General features: G+C 41.8%; 1 protein-coding gene across 1 annotated transcript in view; it reads right to left on the bottom strand.

The window, feature by feature from the left end:
- The window catches only part of LOC123771959 (unconventional myosin-XIX), a 235,655-nt gene that overhangs the window by 67,123 nt on the left and 150,450 nt on the right, over positions 1-18,082 (bottom strand). The window contains exons 3-4 of the mRNA XM_045764803.2: positions 5,509-5,780; positions 844-1,063 (exon numbers count right to left, since the gene is read on the bottom strand). Coding sequence (XP_045620759.2) covers positions 844-1,063; positions 5,509-5,511 — 223 coding nt within the window. The 5' untranslated portion in view covers positions 5,512-5,780. The remainder of the gene's footprint in view (positions 1-843; positions 1,064-5,508; positions 5,781-18,082) is intronic.

Below are 18,082 nucleotides of genomic sequence, written 5' to 3' on the forward strand. Positions count from 1 at the left end.
CCTTCTAATGGACTTAGAGCTTTGCCCAGAGCATACCTCAATCCCATAAAATAAATAAATCTTCATAAATCACTATTCTACAATGAATGAGTACAATGTGTGTACCAATGTGAGACATTGCACTCAAAATGTTGAACAGTGAGCAATATATTAAAGTTAATAACCTAACTTGGCACAAATACCTAGGTTATGAGATAAAGTTAATTTAAGAAAAATTGGACCAGCTAAGGAGTCCCTATAGCCTGAGGGAAGAGACCCAATGGGGGCAGTTGGTCTTTACAATTAATGACACTAATCTTAATGACTTGGTGACACTAATCTGATGATAATGTAATAGCAGTGTTATGGCTAGAGTTAGCGATGTGCATAGTATACTGCAAGGCATTTTGCAGTCAGGTGGTGTCAACTGCTGGTAGTGTGGGGCACTATGCAGTGCTTGGATTTCATTACTACAGTACACCCACAAGACTTGCTTAATAGTTCATTATGGTACATAAAAATGTAGATAGATATGATGTGTATATTGTGTAATAACAGCAAAAACTATGTTTTAATGTTCAAGGAATATAATAGTGAGCACATAAAACTGACACAAAAATATGTGCTTACCTATGTTCTACAGTTCTCCGATATAAATACAGTAACATTAGTATTATTTATTGACAGCCCAATGCATCATTGCACCGTAAAAACAAATCATTGCAAAACATTAAAAATATGAAGATATAATACCGAATCTTCAATGTTTGCAGTTACAATTTCATGCAAAAGATGCAGAGCTTGTCTACACCACCTCACAATGACATAGTAATTTAAGATACAACCGATTTCTTAAACACATACCAATGTCATCATATAAAATTGGCAGTCTTGTTAAGTCATCACATGCAACAAACTCCTCCCTTGAAATGTCAAGAATGGGGTCAGAGTACAATGATTCTTGAGAATCAGTGTCATATTCAACTTCTAAAACAGTAGCATCTCTCTTGGGCTTCTTTTTTGGCACAGGGGGCGGAATTTTCTTAGAGCGTCTATACGAATTAAAACCGCTGTCATCCGAATCCTGTAAAATAAATAGCACAAAATAAAGCTAAAGTTATGTTGTGATACAGGCTTTTATATTTATTTATATATATACAAGATAGTGCAATGAGTTGTGAAAGTATATACATTGATAATTAATTATGGCATTCTTGCAAAGCCACTAACATGCATAACATTTCAGGCAGGCCAATAAGGTTGTATTGCCCAGCTTAATTAATAGCTTAATATATAGAGTATATTAACCCAGCTTAATTAATATATAGAGTATGTTAATCCTAACTGCTTGTCAGTGGGAAGGGGTGTAGTATAATCAGCTGTGGCTTTTTCTTCATTATTAAAAATTCTGCATTTGCATGTATGCGGCTATGTAGCTAGCCATCATGTATATGCGGAACAGTGAGTCTTCGCCCCTCTCCCACCCACCTACACACCATCTGCGCAGACGACACATAACAGAAAGCTCCAGGATTATCTTATCTAAGTTGTAGTGAAAGGTGTAAACAAAGCGTCCCAGATGCAATAAATATACCAAAATCTGTGCAGTAATAAAAGGTGGAGAGTTGGAAATACTGAAAAGTATACAAATTTGGGAAATTTGAAGCAAGGGCCACCAGAAACAGATGAAAATTATAATGATGGCAAACTTGGCCAAACAACGCACTGTCAGACAACGCAGGAAAAATTTCAAAGGTTTAAGCGAAGAACAAATAACGAAAGGAGGGTTACTTGGCAGGTAAGTCAAAATTTAAAATTTTCTAAGGATTAATTGATTAAAGTTTCTTACATCATGTTAATGTTATTTCTTTTTGTATCTTAAGAGGTAAAATTGTACTTCTGCAAGAATGTATTTTGCAACAAAAGAAGTGTGTTATTAGCTTGACCAATATTGTAAGGGAGGCAGGAGGAACGAATTAAGGCTCTAGTGACAGAAAATACGACTGAAAAACATGACAGACAAATTTGAAGACTAACAGAAAGACTGATAAATTTGGACACGAACTCTGTGCAAGTTCTAGAATTATCCAATCAGAAAAACATCCACTTAGAATCCATTCAGTAAAACATCTAAACTATTGGGACCAACTAATATAACTAAATCTGTATTCCCCTGAGTGCAGACGGGAGAGATACATAATAATTTATATGTGGAAAATATTAGAAGGGCTGGTCCCAAACCTGTACACAGAAGTAACACTACATGAGACCAGAAGGCATGGCAGGATGTGTAGAATACCCCCGTTGAAAAACAGAGGTGCAATAGGTACTCAGAGAGAGAGAACTCTATCAACATCAGAAGCCCGAGACTGTTCAACATGCTTCCACTACACATAAGGAGCATAACTGGAGGACCCCTCACAGTGTTCAAGAGAAAATTTGATAAACACCTCAAGAAGATACCTGATCAACCAGGCTGTGATTCATACATCAGGTTGCCCACAGCTGTGTCCAACAGCTTGGTTGACTAGTCCAGCAACCAGGAGGCCTGGTCGAGAAATGGACCGCGGGAATGCCGAGCCCCGAAATCGCCGCAAGGTAAGCATATAAGCTAGTTCAAATCAGGTGTTTGGCAAAGGTAAGTAAACAAACTTGTGAGCAACTTAAATGGAAAAAGTTACTAAGGGATAGGAAAGTGTAAAGAGGAAATAAAAGAAACTTATGCACAAGTTGTAAAGGAGAAAGAAACTTAACAGTAGTGTTTAGAAGTCAAAAATAGGAATGACAAGTCAGGAACTGTAGACAAATAATTATGAACAACTGGTTACCAAAAGTAAATCAGTACAGAACACTTAATAAAAGTACTCCAAGTCTATAATAGATTTTGAATGTTTAAAAAAAGGAGATACTATCTAGAGTGGAAAGAGCAGAAAAAAAAAGAGAAAGAAAACAATGAGAAAATAGTAGGTTTAGGAGACCAACAGAAACATTAGAGAAAGAAATTTTGAGAAAGGGATAATGGACAAGTCTAAAACAGAACCAGACCTGTTCTATAAGTTCATTAAAAGCAAATTATAGGTAAGGGATAAAATCCAGAGGTTTGAAATGGGCAACAGATTTACACAATAAAAAAAAATGTGTGAATTACTAAATGAATGGTTTCAAAATGTGTTTGTACAAAAAGAGGCTTTCAGAAAACCAGACAACATGGATTTCAGAGAACAACAGAGTACAAAGAGGTGTTTCAATGTGAAGTGGAAAAAACGCCCAAGGAGCAGGGCAGAAAACAAAGCAGTTGGCCTAGATGGAATTTCACTTTGAGGTCTGGGAAAATGCACATCTGAACTGAATATTTCACTTAAATTGATTTTTCAGGAATATACCTTAGCAGATATAAGGAAAAAGACTGGTAACAGAGAAGAGACTCTCAACTAGACCTGTATTGTTGACGATCATGCAGATGATGAGTCACAATAACGTGGCTGAAAAATGTTGACCAAACCACACACTAGAAATTGAAGAGAGAATGACGTTTCGGTCCATCCTGGACCATTATCAAGCCGATTGTGACTAGCATGGTAGTCAAAAACCACTAGAAAAAATAGTTACAAATAGGTAAAACACCTGCAGAGAAATGATGTAATAACAGACAGAGAGTATAGCTTTCAAACAGGAAGATGCTGTATAATAAATCTGCTTAGTTTCTATGATGATATAGTCTGAAAGGTTTTACAGGGAAGAGATGGCTGGGTTGACTATCTGGAGAAAAAAAAAATTGACAGTCTCACATAAGAGGTTGTTCTTGAAACTGGAACATGCTGGAGGAGTGATGGCAACACTTTTGACATGGATGAAACATTTTCTAATAGACAGAAAAATGAGGGCAGTAATCAGAGGTAATATATCAGACTGGAGAAAAGCTACTACTGTAGTGGAGTACCACAGGGTTCAGCTCTCGTACCACTAATGTTGGTCTATATGAATACTGTGCCAGAAGAAATACATTATTACATGAACATATTTGCTGATGATGTTAAGCTACTAGAGAAGGTCAGAAACTTAGACAATCGTCATGCCCTTCAATATGACCTGGACAAAATAAATATATGGAACATCACTTTAGCAGATGGCATTTAATGGTATGTGATGGCATGTGAATAAATGCCACATTATGAAATGTGAAATAGGAGAAAATAGGCCACACCCAACTTACAAATTATGTGAAAGGGTTTTTAAGAACTCTGAGAAGATCTCGAGGGTGGTTCAGGACAGAAAAACTTACCCAAGGTAAAAACTTTTACCTGAAAAACTCTCTCACATATTAGGAATAGTGTGAGAGGAGTCTATGCTATGCTTTCCAACTTCAAAATTGCTTTTAAATACATGGATGGTGAAATATTGAATTACAGTAGTTGTTCATGACATTTATGACATGAAAATTGGAAGATGTATGGTTCCCTTATCTAAGCACATCAGCAATGTGCTGATATGCTTCTTGAGATGCAAAGACATGCAACAAAATGACTTCTGGAACTGAAAAACAAGAGCTACGAGGAGAAGCTAGAGATGTTAAATATACCAAAGCTAGAAGATAGAAGAAAAAGGTGATATGAATATAAAATACTAATGAAAATCAACAAAACTAACAATTTTTGTAACCAGGAACTTCAATAACATTTAGTTATAGATTTGAGCTAAGGACACAAAAATGCTGAGAAAACAAACTTTAGTAAGGCAAATAGGGCGGTAGAAGGCAGGAACATGTTAAGTGAGGTGGTGGTGAATGCCAAAATCATCTACAGTTAAACTCGCATAAAAACTGCACCCTGCTATATAGGGGTGCCCTACATCTGTACCCTGCTATATAGAGGTGCCCTACATCTGTACCCTGCTATATAGGGGTGCCCTACATCTGTACCCTGCTATATAGGGGTGCCCTATATCTGTACCCTGCTATATAGAGGTGCCCTACATCTGTACCCTGCTATATACAGGTGCCCTACATCTGTACCCTGCTATATAGAGGTGCCCTACATCTGTACCCAGCTATATAGAGGTGCCCTACATCTGTACCCAGCTATATAGAGGTGCCCTACATCTGTACCCAGCTATATAGAGGTGCCCTACATCTGTACCCAGCTATATAGAGGTGCCCTACATCTGTACCCTGCTATATAGAGGTGCCCTACATCTGTACCCTGCTATATAGAGGTGCCCTACATCTGTACCCAGCTATATAGAGGTGCCCTACATCTGTACCCAGCTATATAGAGGTGCCCTACATCTGTACCCTGCTATATAGAGGTGCCCTACATCTGTACCCAGCTATATAGAGGTGCCCTACATCTGTACCCTGCTATATAGAGGTGCCCTACATCTGTACCCTGCTATATAGAGGTGCCCTACTTCTGTACCCTGCTATATGGATATGCCTTATATCCATACCCTATTATATAGATATCTACATCAAAGCCAAATCTTCAGAACTACAATGTATTCACTTGGCTAACTACTGCAGTAGACCATTACCATGTTAGATGCGTGTCTGGAGCCGTTGTATGTATTGTCTTCAGCCCGTACAAGAGTAGTCTGGAGCACGGCAAGTGTTGCCTGGATTGTTGTTCTACATTCAGTTACTTGGAACAAGATGTTCCAAGTAGCACGGGCTAGGGTGAGCCCGTATTTTATCAGGAGCCCCGCCGGTAATGTCTGGAGCCCCACAGGTTGTTTGTCAACACTGGTCACTCCGGCCTGGGACCCCACATGTAAACAACAGCTGACTCTCGCTCCCTCACACTAACCTGTTTAGAACCATAAACCAGAAATATATTAACAAAAGCTTATTACTATATCAATAAAAATACAATGTTCGTGTTGTATTTTATAAATTAAAATTATTGGTAATGGATTGTTTATAGAAAACTTTAGATTCTCAATTCACATACTCAGCTGATCATATAAATTAATTTTCATAACGTTGCAAATCTTTTTACAAGCATTGCCACTGAAAATATATTATTAATATACTCATATATATAACTATTATGTCATTGCAGTTATACAATTGTGCATCTTGCACGCAGATTCTGTCTCCAAACCTGATTATTATTTTAACAAGTGCCGGCTTGAACCAGAATATGTCATGCAACTATCTTGCAATATACTGGACACTGGTGTTGCATAATGCATGATACGATACTAGCTCGTGTATATATATATATATATATATCGAAAGTGTTAGTTGTGGTAGACCATCTGTCGCAAATACAAATGAACGGACAATTCATTGGTTTGGCACGTTTCATTTCACCTAATGCACCTGTTCACCTTGCAGAAAATAGGTACCCGGGAGTTAAACAACCATTGTGGGGGTTGAGTCCTGGGGAGGATCAGTGGTTCGACCTTGGAGGGGTGAGGGGGTCACCTCGATACAAAACAAACATGAATATAGTTACACACCCGTGCTACTTGTCCCGCTCCTGTACCAGGTAAGTTACGGGCTCACCATAGCCCGTGCTACTTGTCCCGCTCCTGTACCAGGTAAGTTACGGGCTCACCATAGCCCGTGCTACTTGTCCCGCTCCTGTACCAGGTAAGTTACGGGCTCACCATAGCCCGTGCTACTTGTCCCGCTCCTGTACCAAGTAAGTTACGGGCTCACCATAGCCCGTGCTACTTGTCCCGCTCCTGTACCAGGTAAGTTACGGGCTCACCATAGCCCGTGCTACTTGTCCCGCTCCTGTACCAGGTAAGTTACGGGCTCACCATAGCCCGTGCTACTTGGAACTTGTTCCGAGTAGATGAATCTATAACAACAACAACAATAGTTACATAGTACAAAATACAATCCCCGACGAAAGGGAATTATTAGATTTGGATTTTTTTATTCAGGTAAAAGTACATACATTGAGTTACATACATAATGTTGGATTTAAAGATAGAGATAGTACATACAATACCTATAGCCACTAGTACGCATAGCGTTCCGGGCAAAAATTATGAATAATTGAATTATTCAGAATTTTCATAATAAATTATGAAAATAATTGAATTATATTCCTATTGCATACGTTCAAAACTAAATTACTATGGGAAATTTTTGCCAGTTTTTGCTTACTGTAGGAGTGAATTCACGTCCAAAGATGGAGGTCAGACACTTAATTGGGGCTAGCCTCACCCGACTTTGCAAGGTGACTGTTGAGGGGTAGGTGATCAACACGGGCATTACTCTTATGATCTTTATAAACATTCTTTCGAATAAAAACTATTATTATTATTTGATAAAACCCACACTTGTGTACAAGTGAAATTTATATAAGGAATTTACACCAAGTCTTTCGCACTCGAGTGCTTTATGAAGATGTCTGATTAGGACGAGACTTACATCTCAACGTCTAATGAGGCTGTTATCCGTTGTTGCTTAAGATTCAGCTACTCGGAACAAAAAGTTGCAAGTAGCACAGGCTATGGTGAGCCCGTAGTGGGCTTACCTGGCACAGTAGCGGGACAAGTAGCACGGGCTATGGTGAGCCCGTAGTGGACTTACCTGGCACAGGAGCGGGGCAAGTAGCACAGGCTATGGTGAGCCCGTAGTGGGCTTACCTGGCACAGGAGCGGGGCAAGTAGCACAGGCTATGGTGAGCCCGTAGTGGGCTTACCTGGCACAGGAGCGGGGCAAGTAGCACAGGCTATGGTGAGCCCGTAGTGGGCTTACCTGGCACAGGAGCGGGGCAAGTAGCACGGGCTATGGTGAGCCCGTAGTGGGCTTACCTGGCACAGGAGCGGGGCAAGTAGCACGGGCTATGGTGAGCCCGTAGTGGGCTTACCTGGCACAGGAGCGGGGCTGTAAACTTTGGCTGTTATCCTGCTACTGCTGTTTTAGATTTAGCTACTCTGAACGAAATGTCTATGTAGCACGAGCTATAGTGAGCCCCTAAGGCTGCTATCCTGGGTCCAGTCCTCTTATTCTCAGGGAGGGTAGAAATAGCCTAAGCTACTCTATCCCTTTAAGATGTATTTCTTTCTTGTCTCAATAAACATACTTGAACTCTTATTCTTGACCGCCTAACCATGTCACCTCTAATCCCGACTGCCGATATACCTGCAATAATAAATAAATAAATAATGCATAAATAATGCATAAATAATAATAAATAAATAAATAAATAAATAAATAAATAAATAAATAAATAATGCCTTCCACCGGAATACGGCCATATGTCCATTCTGTAATCCTGCTATTTTGGGAACTGGAGTTGTTATTAATCGAGGTGTCCATCTGGGTGCTGGCCGTCGTATCCCTCTCCATACCCCCAAAGGAACGTGGCTAATGGAACTGCTTTCATTCGTCCATTTATTGAGATCTTGTAGCGAGTAGATTATCCCAATAATATACTCGCTCCAAATGCTTTGTTAATATTCCTGTCAACCTTTGGAGATGAATGGTGAGGCGTTGCCCGGGCATATAAGCAGCAATAGCAAACATTAACCAGAGTCTACTTTCAAGTGTGGTCTAGAGCAGACACTTGCGAGATACTGTACCAACGCTCAGTGCGCTCAACTCACACCAACGTATCACCTGTGTACTTCTGTATATTCGACCAAATATATATATAGTATCTTAGTGTCTGTGTTTATTTGTCACCATACTTTACGTAACAATAGAACCGTTACATTGGTGACCTCAGAGAGTTTCGACGATACCCAGCCACGATGGACTACAACATGGACTCTCACTGGACCTCCACTGCTGCTGCTTGCTGTGGACCGCAGCCACCTGTCATGGAACGTTGCCAACACCCTTGCCACAGCTATGATTTTCATCGCGATCGTCTCTGCATTTTCATCTACTACGGCTTGCTGCTCCACGATCACTACTCACTCATCTGGCAGCTTCATCAGTAACTACATAATGTGGGATCTACAGCCTGTCCTGCCGACTCTCCGTCGCTGCCAGGGCACTGATTGTTCTACAGGGGCGCCCACGAAAGCTGCTCTTTCGTCAGATTCATCTACACGTTCACTGCATTCTGATACTCTGCCGACTCAAGCACTTTGCGCAGTACAGGACTTACAGCTTGCGTTTCCGACTCTTCGTCGCCTCCAGGACAATTCAGCTCTAGCAGTGATTACCTCGTTGTCCTAACTACGTGCCTACATTACCTCCTAATGTCCTGGTGCCCAAGTCCATCCGCCCCGGATCTAAATGCTCCACCAGCGACCCGAGGACGCAACAATTATGCACATTTTTCTCTCCTGCTACACCGAGCTTGTCCACACACTGCCTACATCTTTTGGTACCAGACTACAATTTCCACAGTCAACAATGTAGTACTCGGCGTGTACAGTCCTAATCAACCCAAGACGCTACAGCTTCGACACAGAGCAGACAGCAGACTACGACCGCATCGAGCCGCCACGCTCTCGCTCCCCGAGTTTAGACACTCACAAATCTCAATCGAGCCGCCACGCTCTCCCACATAGAGCTCCACGACTCCGGCCTCACTCAGCTCTCTGCTCTGCTCCAGGCTTCGTCTCAACTGCTAAATCCAGAGACACATCCGCCGACTACGCAGTTCACTTTTCGACCACAGTTACCAGCAGCACCGCCACCTACGACAACAGACGAACCTGTACGACCTCCCACCCTACAACCCCAGTTACCAGCCGCACCACAACCTGATCCTACGACGACGGACTATCCTGTGCGACCCCAGTTAGATGACATCAGCGAAGAGGAGGAAGTTAACTTTGATGGTTATGTAACGCGAGCAGGGCGTACAATTCACCGACCAGCTAAGTTCCTTGATCAAGTATTTTTCCTTTCATCCCCTGGGAGGGGGAGTTCTGTAGCGAGTAGATTATCCCAATAATATACTCGCTCCAAATGCTTTGTTAATATTCCTGTCAACCTTAGGAGATGAATGGTGAGGCGTTGCCCGGGCATATAAGCAGCAATAGCAAACATTAACCAGAGTCTACTTTCAAGTGTGGTCTAGAGCAGACACTTGCGAGATACTGTACCAACGCTCAGTGCGCTCAACTCACACCAACGTATCACCTGTGTACTTCTGTATATTCGACCAAATATATATATAGTATCTTAGTGTCTGTGTTTATTTGTCACCATACTTTACGTAACAATAGAACCGTTACAATCTAATTGTAATTCACTCAATCATTTTTCCAGTAAAGCTATCCTCTGAAGTGAAGCTTTTGTTACCAACTAAAGTATTCAGAGTATTTATTAGAACCCCTTCCACCACCCTTCTAGTTTTAATATTATTACTTTTAGAAATTATGTCATTTCTTAAAATCAATATTGTGATCTTTTTCCCAATTATGGTTAGCTCAAGCACAATTACCAGCCATAATTCTACACGATATCTTATGTTCTTCAATTCTGATCTCCAGTTTTCACCCTGTTTCCCCCACAGACTTCACTGCAATCTCTACAAGGTAATATATAAACGCCTCCCAGATTACTATCTTCTACTCTATTCTTACTAATCCTTTCTCTAATTATATTAGAGTAATGGAAAACAATTTTATGTTTTGTATCCGCTACACGGGAGACATCTCCCGTCACGCAGGGTCCAGTCTTAATTAGACGTTGAGATGAAAGTCTCGTCCTAATCACACACATTCAGACCTTGATAAAGCACTCACGAGAGTGCGAAAGACTTGCTGTATACTCCTTATATAAATTTGACATATACACAAGTGTGGGGTTTTTATCCTATGCCATTATGTCTGTGAGAAGACATTACCAGTACTAATTATTATTATTATTATTATTATTATACTTGGCATTTTTTCTCCTTTTTTCTCCACCTTGGGGTTCATCTGGTGCCTGGGTCGACCTGAGCCTCGCCAGGTACCCCTTCTAGTTATGGTATAAAAAGTTGTTGATATATACATTAAACTATGTAACTATATAGCTTATCAGGACTAACTTGCTTAGCTAATTGTACTTTGAGGTTCAAATCGTGGTTTCAGGTGTTTGCTTGAGAGTACCCAGAGTGCAGGCCCGAAGAATCCTCATGATTCAAACTGATTTTCTCATTACTATATTATGTTAATGTGAATTCTTTTGGCATTATTATTATTATTATTAATGTCATTGTCATTATTGTTATTGTTAGTGCTGCAGCAAAAGTCGTTTTCTGTGAAGAGCGGACCATGCCAAGAGCACGAGGTTAATAATCGGGTAAACGTTAACAGATATTGTAGTTTGATTTATTTATTTATTTATTTATGCATATACAAGAAGGTACATTGGGATTGTGAGGATACATAATATGGTAATTACAATCTTGTAAAGCCACTAGTACGCGCAGCGTTTCGGGCAGGTAAACGCTTAATATAATTCATAATTTAATAATTCACTGTGTCGGGGGACAGGAAGCCGAAGTGTATTCATACACGTTAGGCTTTTATCGAGATTCCCCCTCCCCCAAGGCCGAATCACTGACCCCGTCCAGGATGCACCTCCACAACAAGCTCTCTAACTCCTGAGTACCTACTTGCTGCTAAACGCATTGCGTAATTGCATATTGCGTAAATTGCCCGAAAAAGAAAATTTACGCATTGCGTAAATTGCCCGAAACGCATTGCGTAATAGTGGCTTTAGGCATTGTATGTACTAGCTCTATCTATATATCAATCCATTAATGTAACATCACTTGTATGTATGTATGTACCTTACCTGAATAAACATATTTATATTTATTTATTTATTTATTTTTTTATTTAAACTAAACTGCTGCTAGGTGAAAGGAAATGTGCCAAACTATTTCTGTCCCGCCCGAGATTCGATCCCCGAATTCTCAATTGTGCGTCGAGAACTAACCCGGCTGTACTACCAGGATATGAAGTTTTCCAGAGTTTACCCGAGAGCCACCAACGACTAAATTTAATTAGGCCTGATGGTTCAACCTTGACAACGTGGCGGACGTTTGGCTCCGCCTGGGGACCGCCGGAATCACGTTCCGTTTGAGATTTTACCCATCGGGTTAGATACTGCCATCTGGCATTCCTATTTAACGGTCCGGATTGTACGACGCCTGGAATCACAATATGATATATTTTTAACGTTTTCTAACTGGTTCTTTGGGAAGAAAGACTGTGTCCGGCGCCGGTTTGGCCGAGAGGTGCCGGGAGTTGGCGCGGGTCTTGGTGAGCTGCCGGCGTGCCCTCAGCTGTGGTGGGTGGGTGGCTGGCTTCTGCTCTGCCTGGGGTCACTGGAAGAGTTTTTGCGTTAGAAGAGGGCCGAATTTTGCTTTGCTACCCAATGTTCTCTGTGGGGTGGGGCCCGTGCTTGTCTTCCTGAGGTGCTCCTGGGGCTCCATAGCCCATCCGCCGACAGGCGACGTTTATTTCGCCATTCGGCTTTGCGATATACCCTTCAAGGATTCGCCGGGGCACATACGACACCTCAGTCGTCGCGGTCACTAACCCAACAACCACCACCCTCGGCTTAATGGCCACAACGGGGACAGGAAGCCAGCAATGTGTCAAAGGTATCCTCCATTTTTTCCTGAGAAATATATTTACTCTGGTTGGCGGGAACAGGAAGGGTGTTAGTTTCATTAAGTGGACAGTTTCGAAGGGCCAGGTTTGTCACTGTCACCAATGCAATTACTGACAAAACCCATCAGTGTTTAACCAACTGACTGCGCGACTCGCCTATTATTCACTATGCGAATTGTTGAGTATTTGTTCTTTCGACCATCAGTAGGTTAACGCAGTGACACTTTTTGAGTGTCTTGAGAATGGTCCAGGACGGACCGAAACGTCGTCGTCCCTTCACCTTCTAGTGTGTGGTCTGGTCAACATACTTTAGCCACGTTATTGTAACTCATCGCCTGCACTCTTCAATCGTTTTTCTTATCACATTTACACTAAAACTGTGTATGGAATTGGCTTCGACAATGGTAAAAATTTACTCGTGGGCAATAACATCAGAAACCGCAGTTTACCTTAATGACTACTACTGCTTTCACAGAAGATGGCAGTCTGCTGGGGTCCCCTCTCTGTTACAGAGGTCACAGAAGCTGTCCCCCTCACTACCCAAGCTACACTATCTCACGTCATGCCCCCAGGGTTTATACATGGCTATCAGCAGGCTTGTTGAAAGATTGGAAAGCTAGTAATTACATATCCAGCTTGTAATTAGGAACACACACACTTGTAATTGGGTCAGGTAGCTTACCGACAGGGCCAGCCTGTTCAGTTTCTGTCGTATCTACTGGCAGACGAAACATACCACTCGGCGTAACATAGGAATTTCACTTACAACCTGTTTACTGCATAAGGTCAGCCTCCTGACCTCTCACTGTTTGCCAAACCAAGAGGAATGGCGAAGGGGGAAAGAGAACAAGAGAGAGGAAGTGAGCGTGTGAGAGAGGGTGAGGGGAGAGCTTGGGGTGGGGACGAGAGGGAGGACCCTCTGGCTCCCAACGAGCAAGCAGATGACCCCATTCCCCCCCTTGATTCAGCTTTGAGATATGAAGAGGATTTCCAATTACGATGTCTGCAAATAATGACTCATTGGCGACTACATGGTTATACTGACATTTCTCAAGTAACGGAAACACGACAGTGAAGAGTAAGAGGGGAGGTAGAGAGAATAAGAGAAAAAGAAGACTTAAAGAATTGTCCTGGGGTGTTGTGAGGGAGTGGGAGAGGAGTGGAGGAAGGGGGAGAGGAGTGGAGAAAGGGGTGGAGAAAGAGGAACAGGGGAAGGAACACGTCATGGACATAAAAGAAAGGTCGACAAGGAGCAAGGAGAAACTCTGCCACAGTTTATCGCAGTTTCCCCCTGCCATGTTTACTAAATTACTTTTCCAGCGTCTCTTTTTCTCCTTCGCGCGGGAGATTAATGACTAAAAGAGAAATGGCGGCAAAAACCCAGGACTAGGCTTGAATATCAATGCTTACAACACCACAACACCACTTTCTCTACAACTTATCGAAACATATACAAATCTAAAAATCGATTAAACCAATATTATACAGTTGTCTTTATAAAAAAAACATTTGTTGTATATATTCGAACAAAAACAGAAACAATGTTACCGTTTCTAAACACACACACACACACACACACACATTATATGTATATTTTTTTGATCATTCAGAGCGAGTGAAGTATTTTGAAAAGCCAATAATCCAGGAAAAAAATAGTGTTGTAATTTTGGGTGGTACATGTCCCAAACAATCACGGGATTTGATAAATGACTCTCCGTGAATGGGTTACTACCATCGATTATGCTCAAGACTGACTTGTATTTGTAAGATGTGGTGGCGTAAGGCAACAGTCCTGGAGACGGTCTTTCCTGTGGGGACCATTCACCACCTGGGGGGGGGGGGGGGAGGGAGGGAGGGAGGGAGGGAGGGAGAGAGAGAGAGAGAGAGAGAGACAGAGACAGAGACAGAGAGAGAGACAGAGACAGAGACAGAGACAGAGACAGAGACAGAGAGAGAGAGAGAGAGAGAGAGAAAGACAGAGAGAGAGAAAGACAGAGAGACAGAGACACAGAGAGACAGAGAGACAGAGAGAGGAGAGAGAGAGAGAGAGAGAAAGACAGAGAGAGAGAGAAAGACAGAGAGAGACAGAGAGAGACAGAGAGAGACAGAGAAGGAATAAGGGAAGGGAAGGAGGAAGGGAACCGAAGGAGGAGAAAGAGAAGGAGGAGGAAAAGGAGAGAGGTAGAGAGTTGCCTAACTCCAGGGTAACTACTTCCTACAAGGTGAACACGGCTATCATCAGGTATATGAAAACATGTCTTGTCGTAGAGTATTGTATATTATACAAATCATTATCATCATCTTCATTTCTCTACTGCGCATCAGCCTAACTTAACCTATCCCAACTTAACGTCAAGTACATTATATATATATATATATATATATATATATATATATATATATATATATATATATATATATATATATATATGTCGTACCTAGTAGCCAGAACTCACTTCTCAGCCTACCATGCAAGGCCCGATTTGCCTAATAAGCCAAGTTTTCATGAATTAATGGTTTTTCGACAACCTAACCTACCTAACCTAACCTAACCTAACTTTTTTGGCTACCTAACCTAACCTAACCTATAAAGATAGGTTAGGTTAGGTTAGGTAGGGTTGGTTAGGTTCGGTCATATATCTACGTTAATTTTATCTCCAATAAAAAAAATTTAATTCATATATAATGAAATGGGTAGCTTTATCATTTCATAAGAAAAAAATTAGAGAAACTATATTAATTCAGGAAAACTTGGCTTATTAGGCAAATCGGGCCTTGAATAGTAGGCTGAGAAGTGCGTTCTGGCTACTAGGTACGACATATATATATATATATATATATATATATATATATATATATATATATATATATATATATATATACACATATATATATACTACAACATCTGAAAATGAAATTGTACATTATGAAATACCAAAAAAATAAAGACCTGTCGTGTTTATAAATCCTATTGTCATTCTTCCCTAATTGTTGCATTAAACAAAACAAAACAAATCATTTTAAGCTACCGAGTCCGCAGCACCAATAATAATTAGAAAAATAATATGGAAATTAAGGAGTAAGGTTTGCTCGTTAGGCTTTAAGTTATTCACGCCAGTCAGGCCAATAGAATTAAATTCTAGAAGCTCGTTTGAAAGTGATGTGATGAGGGCTTGATGGAGGTCATATATACAACTTTGATAATACAAAATAATATGATATGCAATTTGACTAACTATAAATAGTTTATTTATACAACAGTTTCTAACGACTCGCAAATATTCAGAGTTAGTAATTTATTGGATTATTAAATAATTTACATCAGGAGAAAATATCTTAATTACTTAAATATGTTTGTTGTTAGTTGTAAGTTAAACTGTTTTGTCCAATGTTAACCACTCCTCACAATCACCACAACCAGCCCTCACAATCACCACAACTAGCCCTCACAATCACCACAACTAGCCCTCACAATCACAACAACCAGCCCTCACAATCACCACAACCAGCCCTCACAATCACCACAACCAGCCCTCATAATCACCACAACCAGCCCTCGCCACCACCACCACAAGAGAACAGTCCCCAACTGAACAATATAACAATGGAACAAGTCTGGGTGAAACACCTTTCAGTCTACAGGTGGATAATTAGCATTCACAGGTCACACAGGCGTGAACAATATCAAAGTCAGGTCAAGTGTGTAACAGGTAACAATGCCGTCAGCTACTCAAGTTAAAGTATTTTTATTGAGACAATAAAAAAATACATCTCAAAGGGATGGAGTAGCTTAGGCTATTTCTATGTTGCGGCCTTGCTAATCACCTGGGGCCAGATTCACAAAACAATTACGTAAGTACTTACGAACCTGTACATCTTTCCTCAATCTGTGTCGGCTTTGGTTACATTTATTAAACAGTTTACAAGCATGAAAACTTGCCAATCAACTGTTGTTATTGTTATAAACAGCCTCCTGGTGCTTCGGAGCTCATTAACTGTTTAATAATTGTAAACAAAGCCGCCAAAGATTGAGAAAAGATGGACAGGTTCGTAAGTGCTTGCGTAATTGCTTCGTGAATCTGGCCCCTGGGGATTACTAATATACAACAAAGGCTGCCCCACGACCCCGTACGCCCCCAACACTTGTACATAACATCAACTATTGACTGAGTAAACAAGAGTGAGCTCCCGGATTTCAGGAGGACGTAAAGCATCAACTACCTCAGAGTGATGGAGATGCACTGTGAAGATACATACGAGGTGATTGAGGTGATGATTGATGAAGATTAAGCCACCCAAAAGGTGGCACGGGCATGAATAGCCCGTAAGTGGTGGCCCTTCTGAGCCATTACCAGTATCAAGAGATGAAATTGGAGATCTGTGGAGGTGCGACTGCACCCTGCGTGACGGGAGATGTATTCCGTGTGATTGAGGTGCACATATGCCATTAATATACTTTGCCTCTGCGACGGTCACGCGTTATGCAGGTCGGCGTTCAATCCCCGACCGTCCACAAGTAGTTGGGCACCATTCCTTTCCCCCCGTCTCATCCCTAATCCTTATCTTGGCCCCTTCCAAGTGCTATATAGTCGTAATAGCTTGGCACTTTCTCTCTCAAGTCACAGCCCCGCTCCTGTGCCAGGTAAGTCCACTACGGGCTCACCATAGCCCGTGCTACTTGGAACTTTTAGTTCCCATTAGCTACAGCTTAAACAACAGGTGCTATCTCTTCAGAGTTATCTTATCTAATAGGGGAACCACAGCTAGGCCACCCCCATCAAAAGATAAAAATTAAACTAGTGCTTTAACCATCAATCCCTCGTGTGGTAATTGTTTCTGTACGACATATTAATGGGCTTACTGTCCCTTGATCTCCTGACCTACTGTACCCTAACCTAACCTATTCCTCCCCCCAAGTCAGTTGATGTCAGGTTATCTTGAGATGATTTCGGGGCTTAGTGTCCCCGCGGTCCGGTTCTCAACCAGGCCTCCACACCCAGCCCGTGAGAGCTGACTAACTCTTAAGTACCTGCTAGGTAATAGGGGCATCAGGGTGAAAGAAACTCTGCCCAATTTTCTCGCCGGCGCCCGGGATCGAACCCGGGACCACAGGATCACACGTCCAGTGTTCTGTCCGCTCAACCACCGATAGTCAGTACTTGGGTGACCAGAAAACTATGCTCAGGTTATCTTGAGGTAATCTTGAGATGATTTCGGGGGGCTTAGTGTTCCCGCGGCCCGGTCCTCGACCAGGCCTCCACCCCCAGGAAGCAGCCCGTGACAGCTGACTAACACCCAGGTGCCTATTTTACTGCTAGGTAACAGGGGCATAGGATGAAAGAAACTCTGCCCATTGTTTCTCGCCGGTGCCTGGGATCGAACCCAGGACCACAGGATCACAAGCCCCGCGTGCTGTCCGCTCGGCCGACCGGCTCCCGTGTTCTTGTGCTCCTTGCTCTTCTTGCTCCTTGTGTTCTCAGCTTGTATAGTGAGTAGTAAGTGGTTTTAGGAGTGTTCAAGCCAAGGGCCCCAGGATCCCCTTAACACGACACATTTTTTCAACAACAGTAAG

The sequence above is a fragment of the Procambarus clarkii genome, chromosome 38, assembly GCF_040958095.1.
Source record: "Procambarus clarkii isolate CNS0578487 chromosome 38, FALCON_Pclarkii_2.0, whole genome shotgun sequence".
NCBI lineage: Eukaryota > Metazoa > Arthropoda > Malacostraca > Decapoda > Cambaridae > Procambarus > Procambarus clarkii.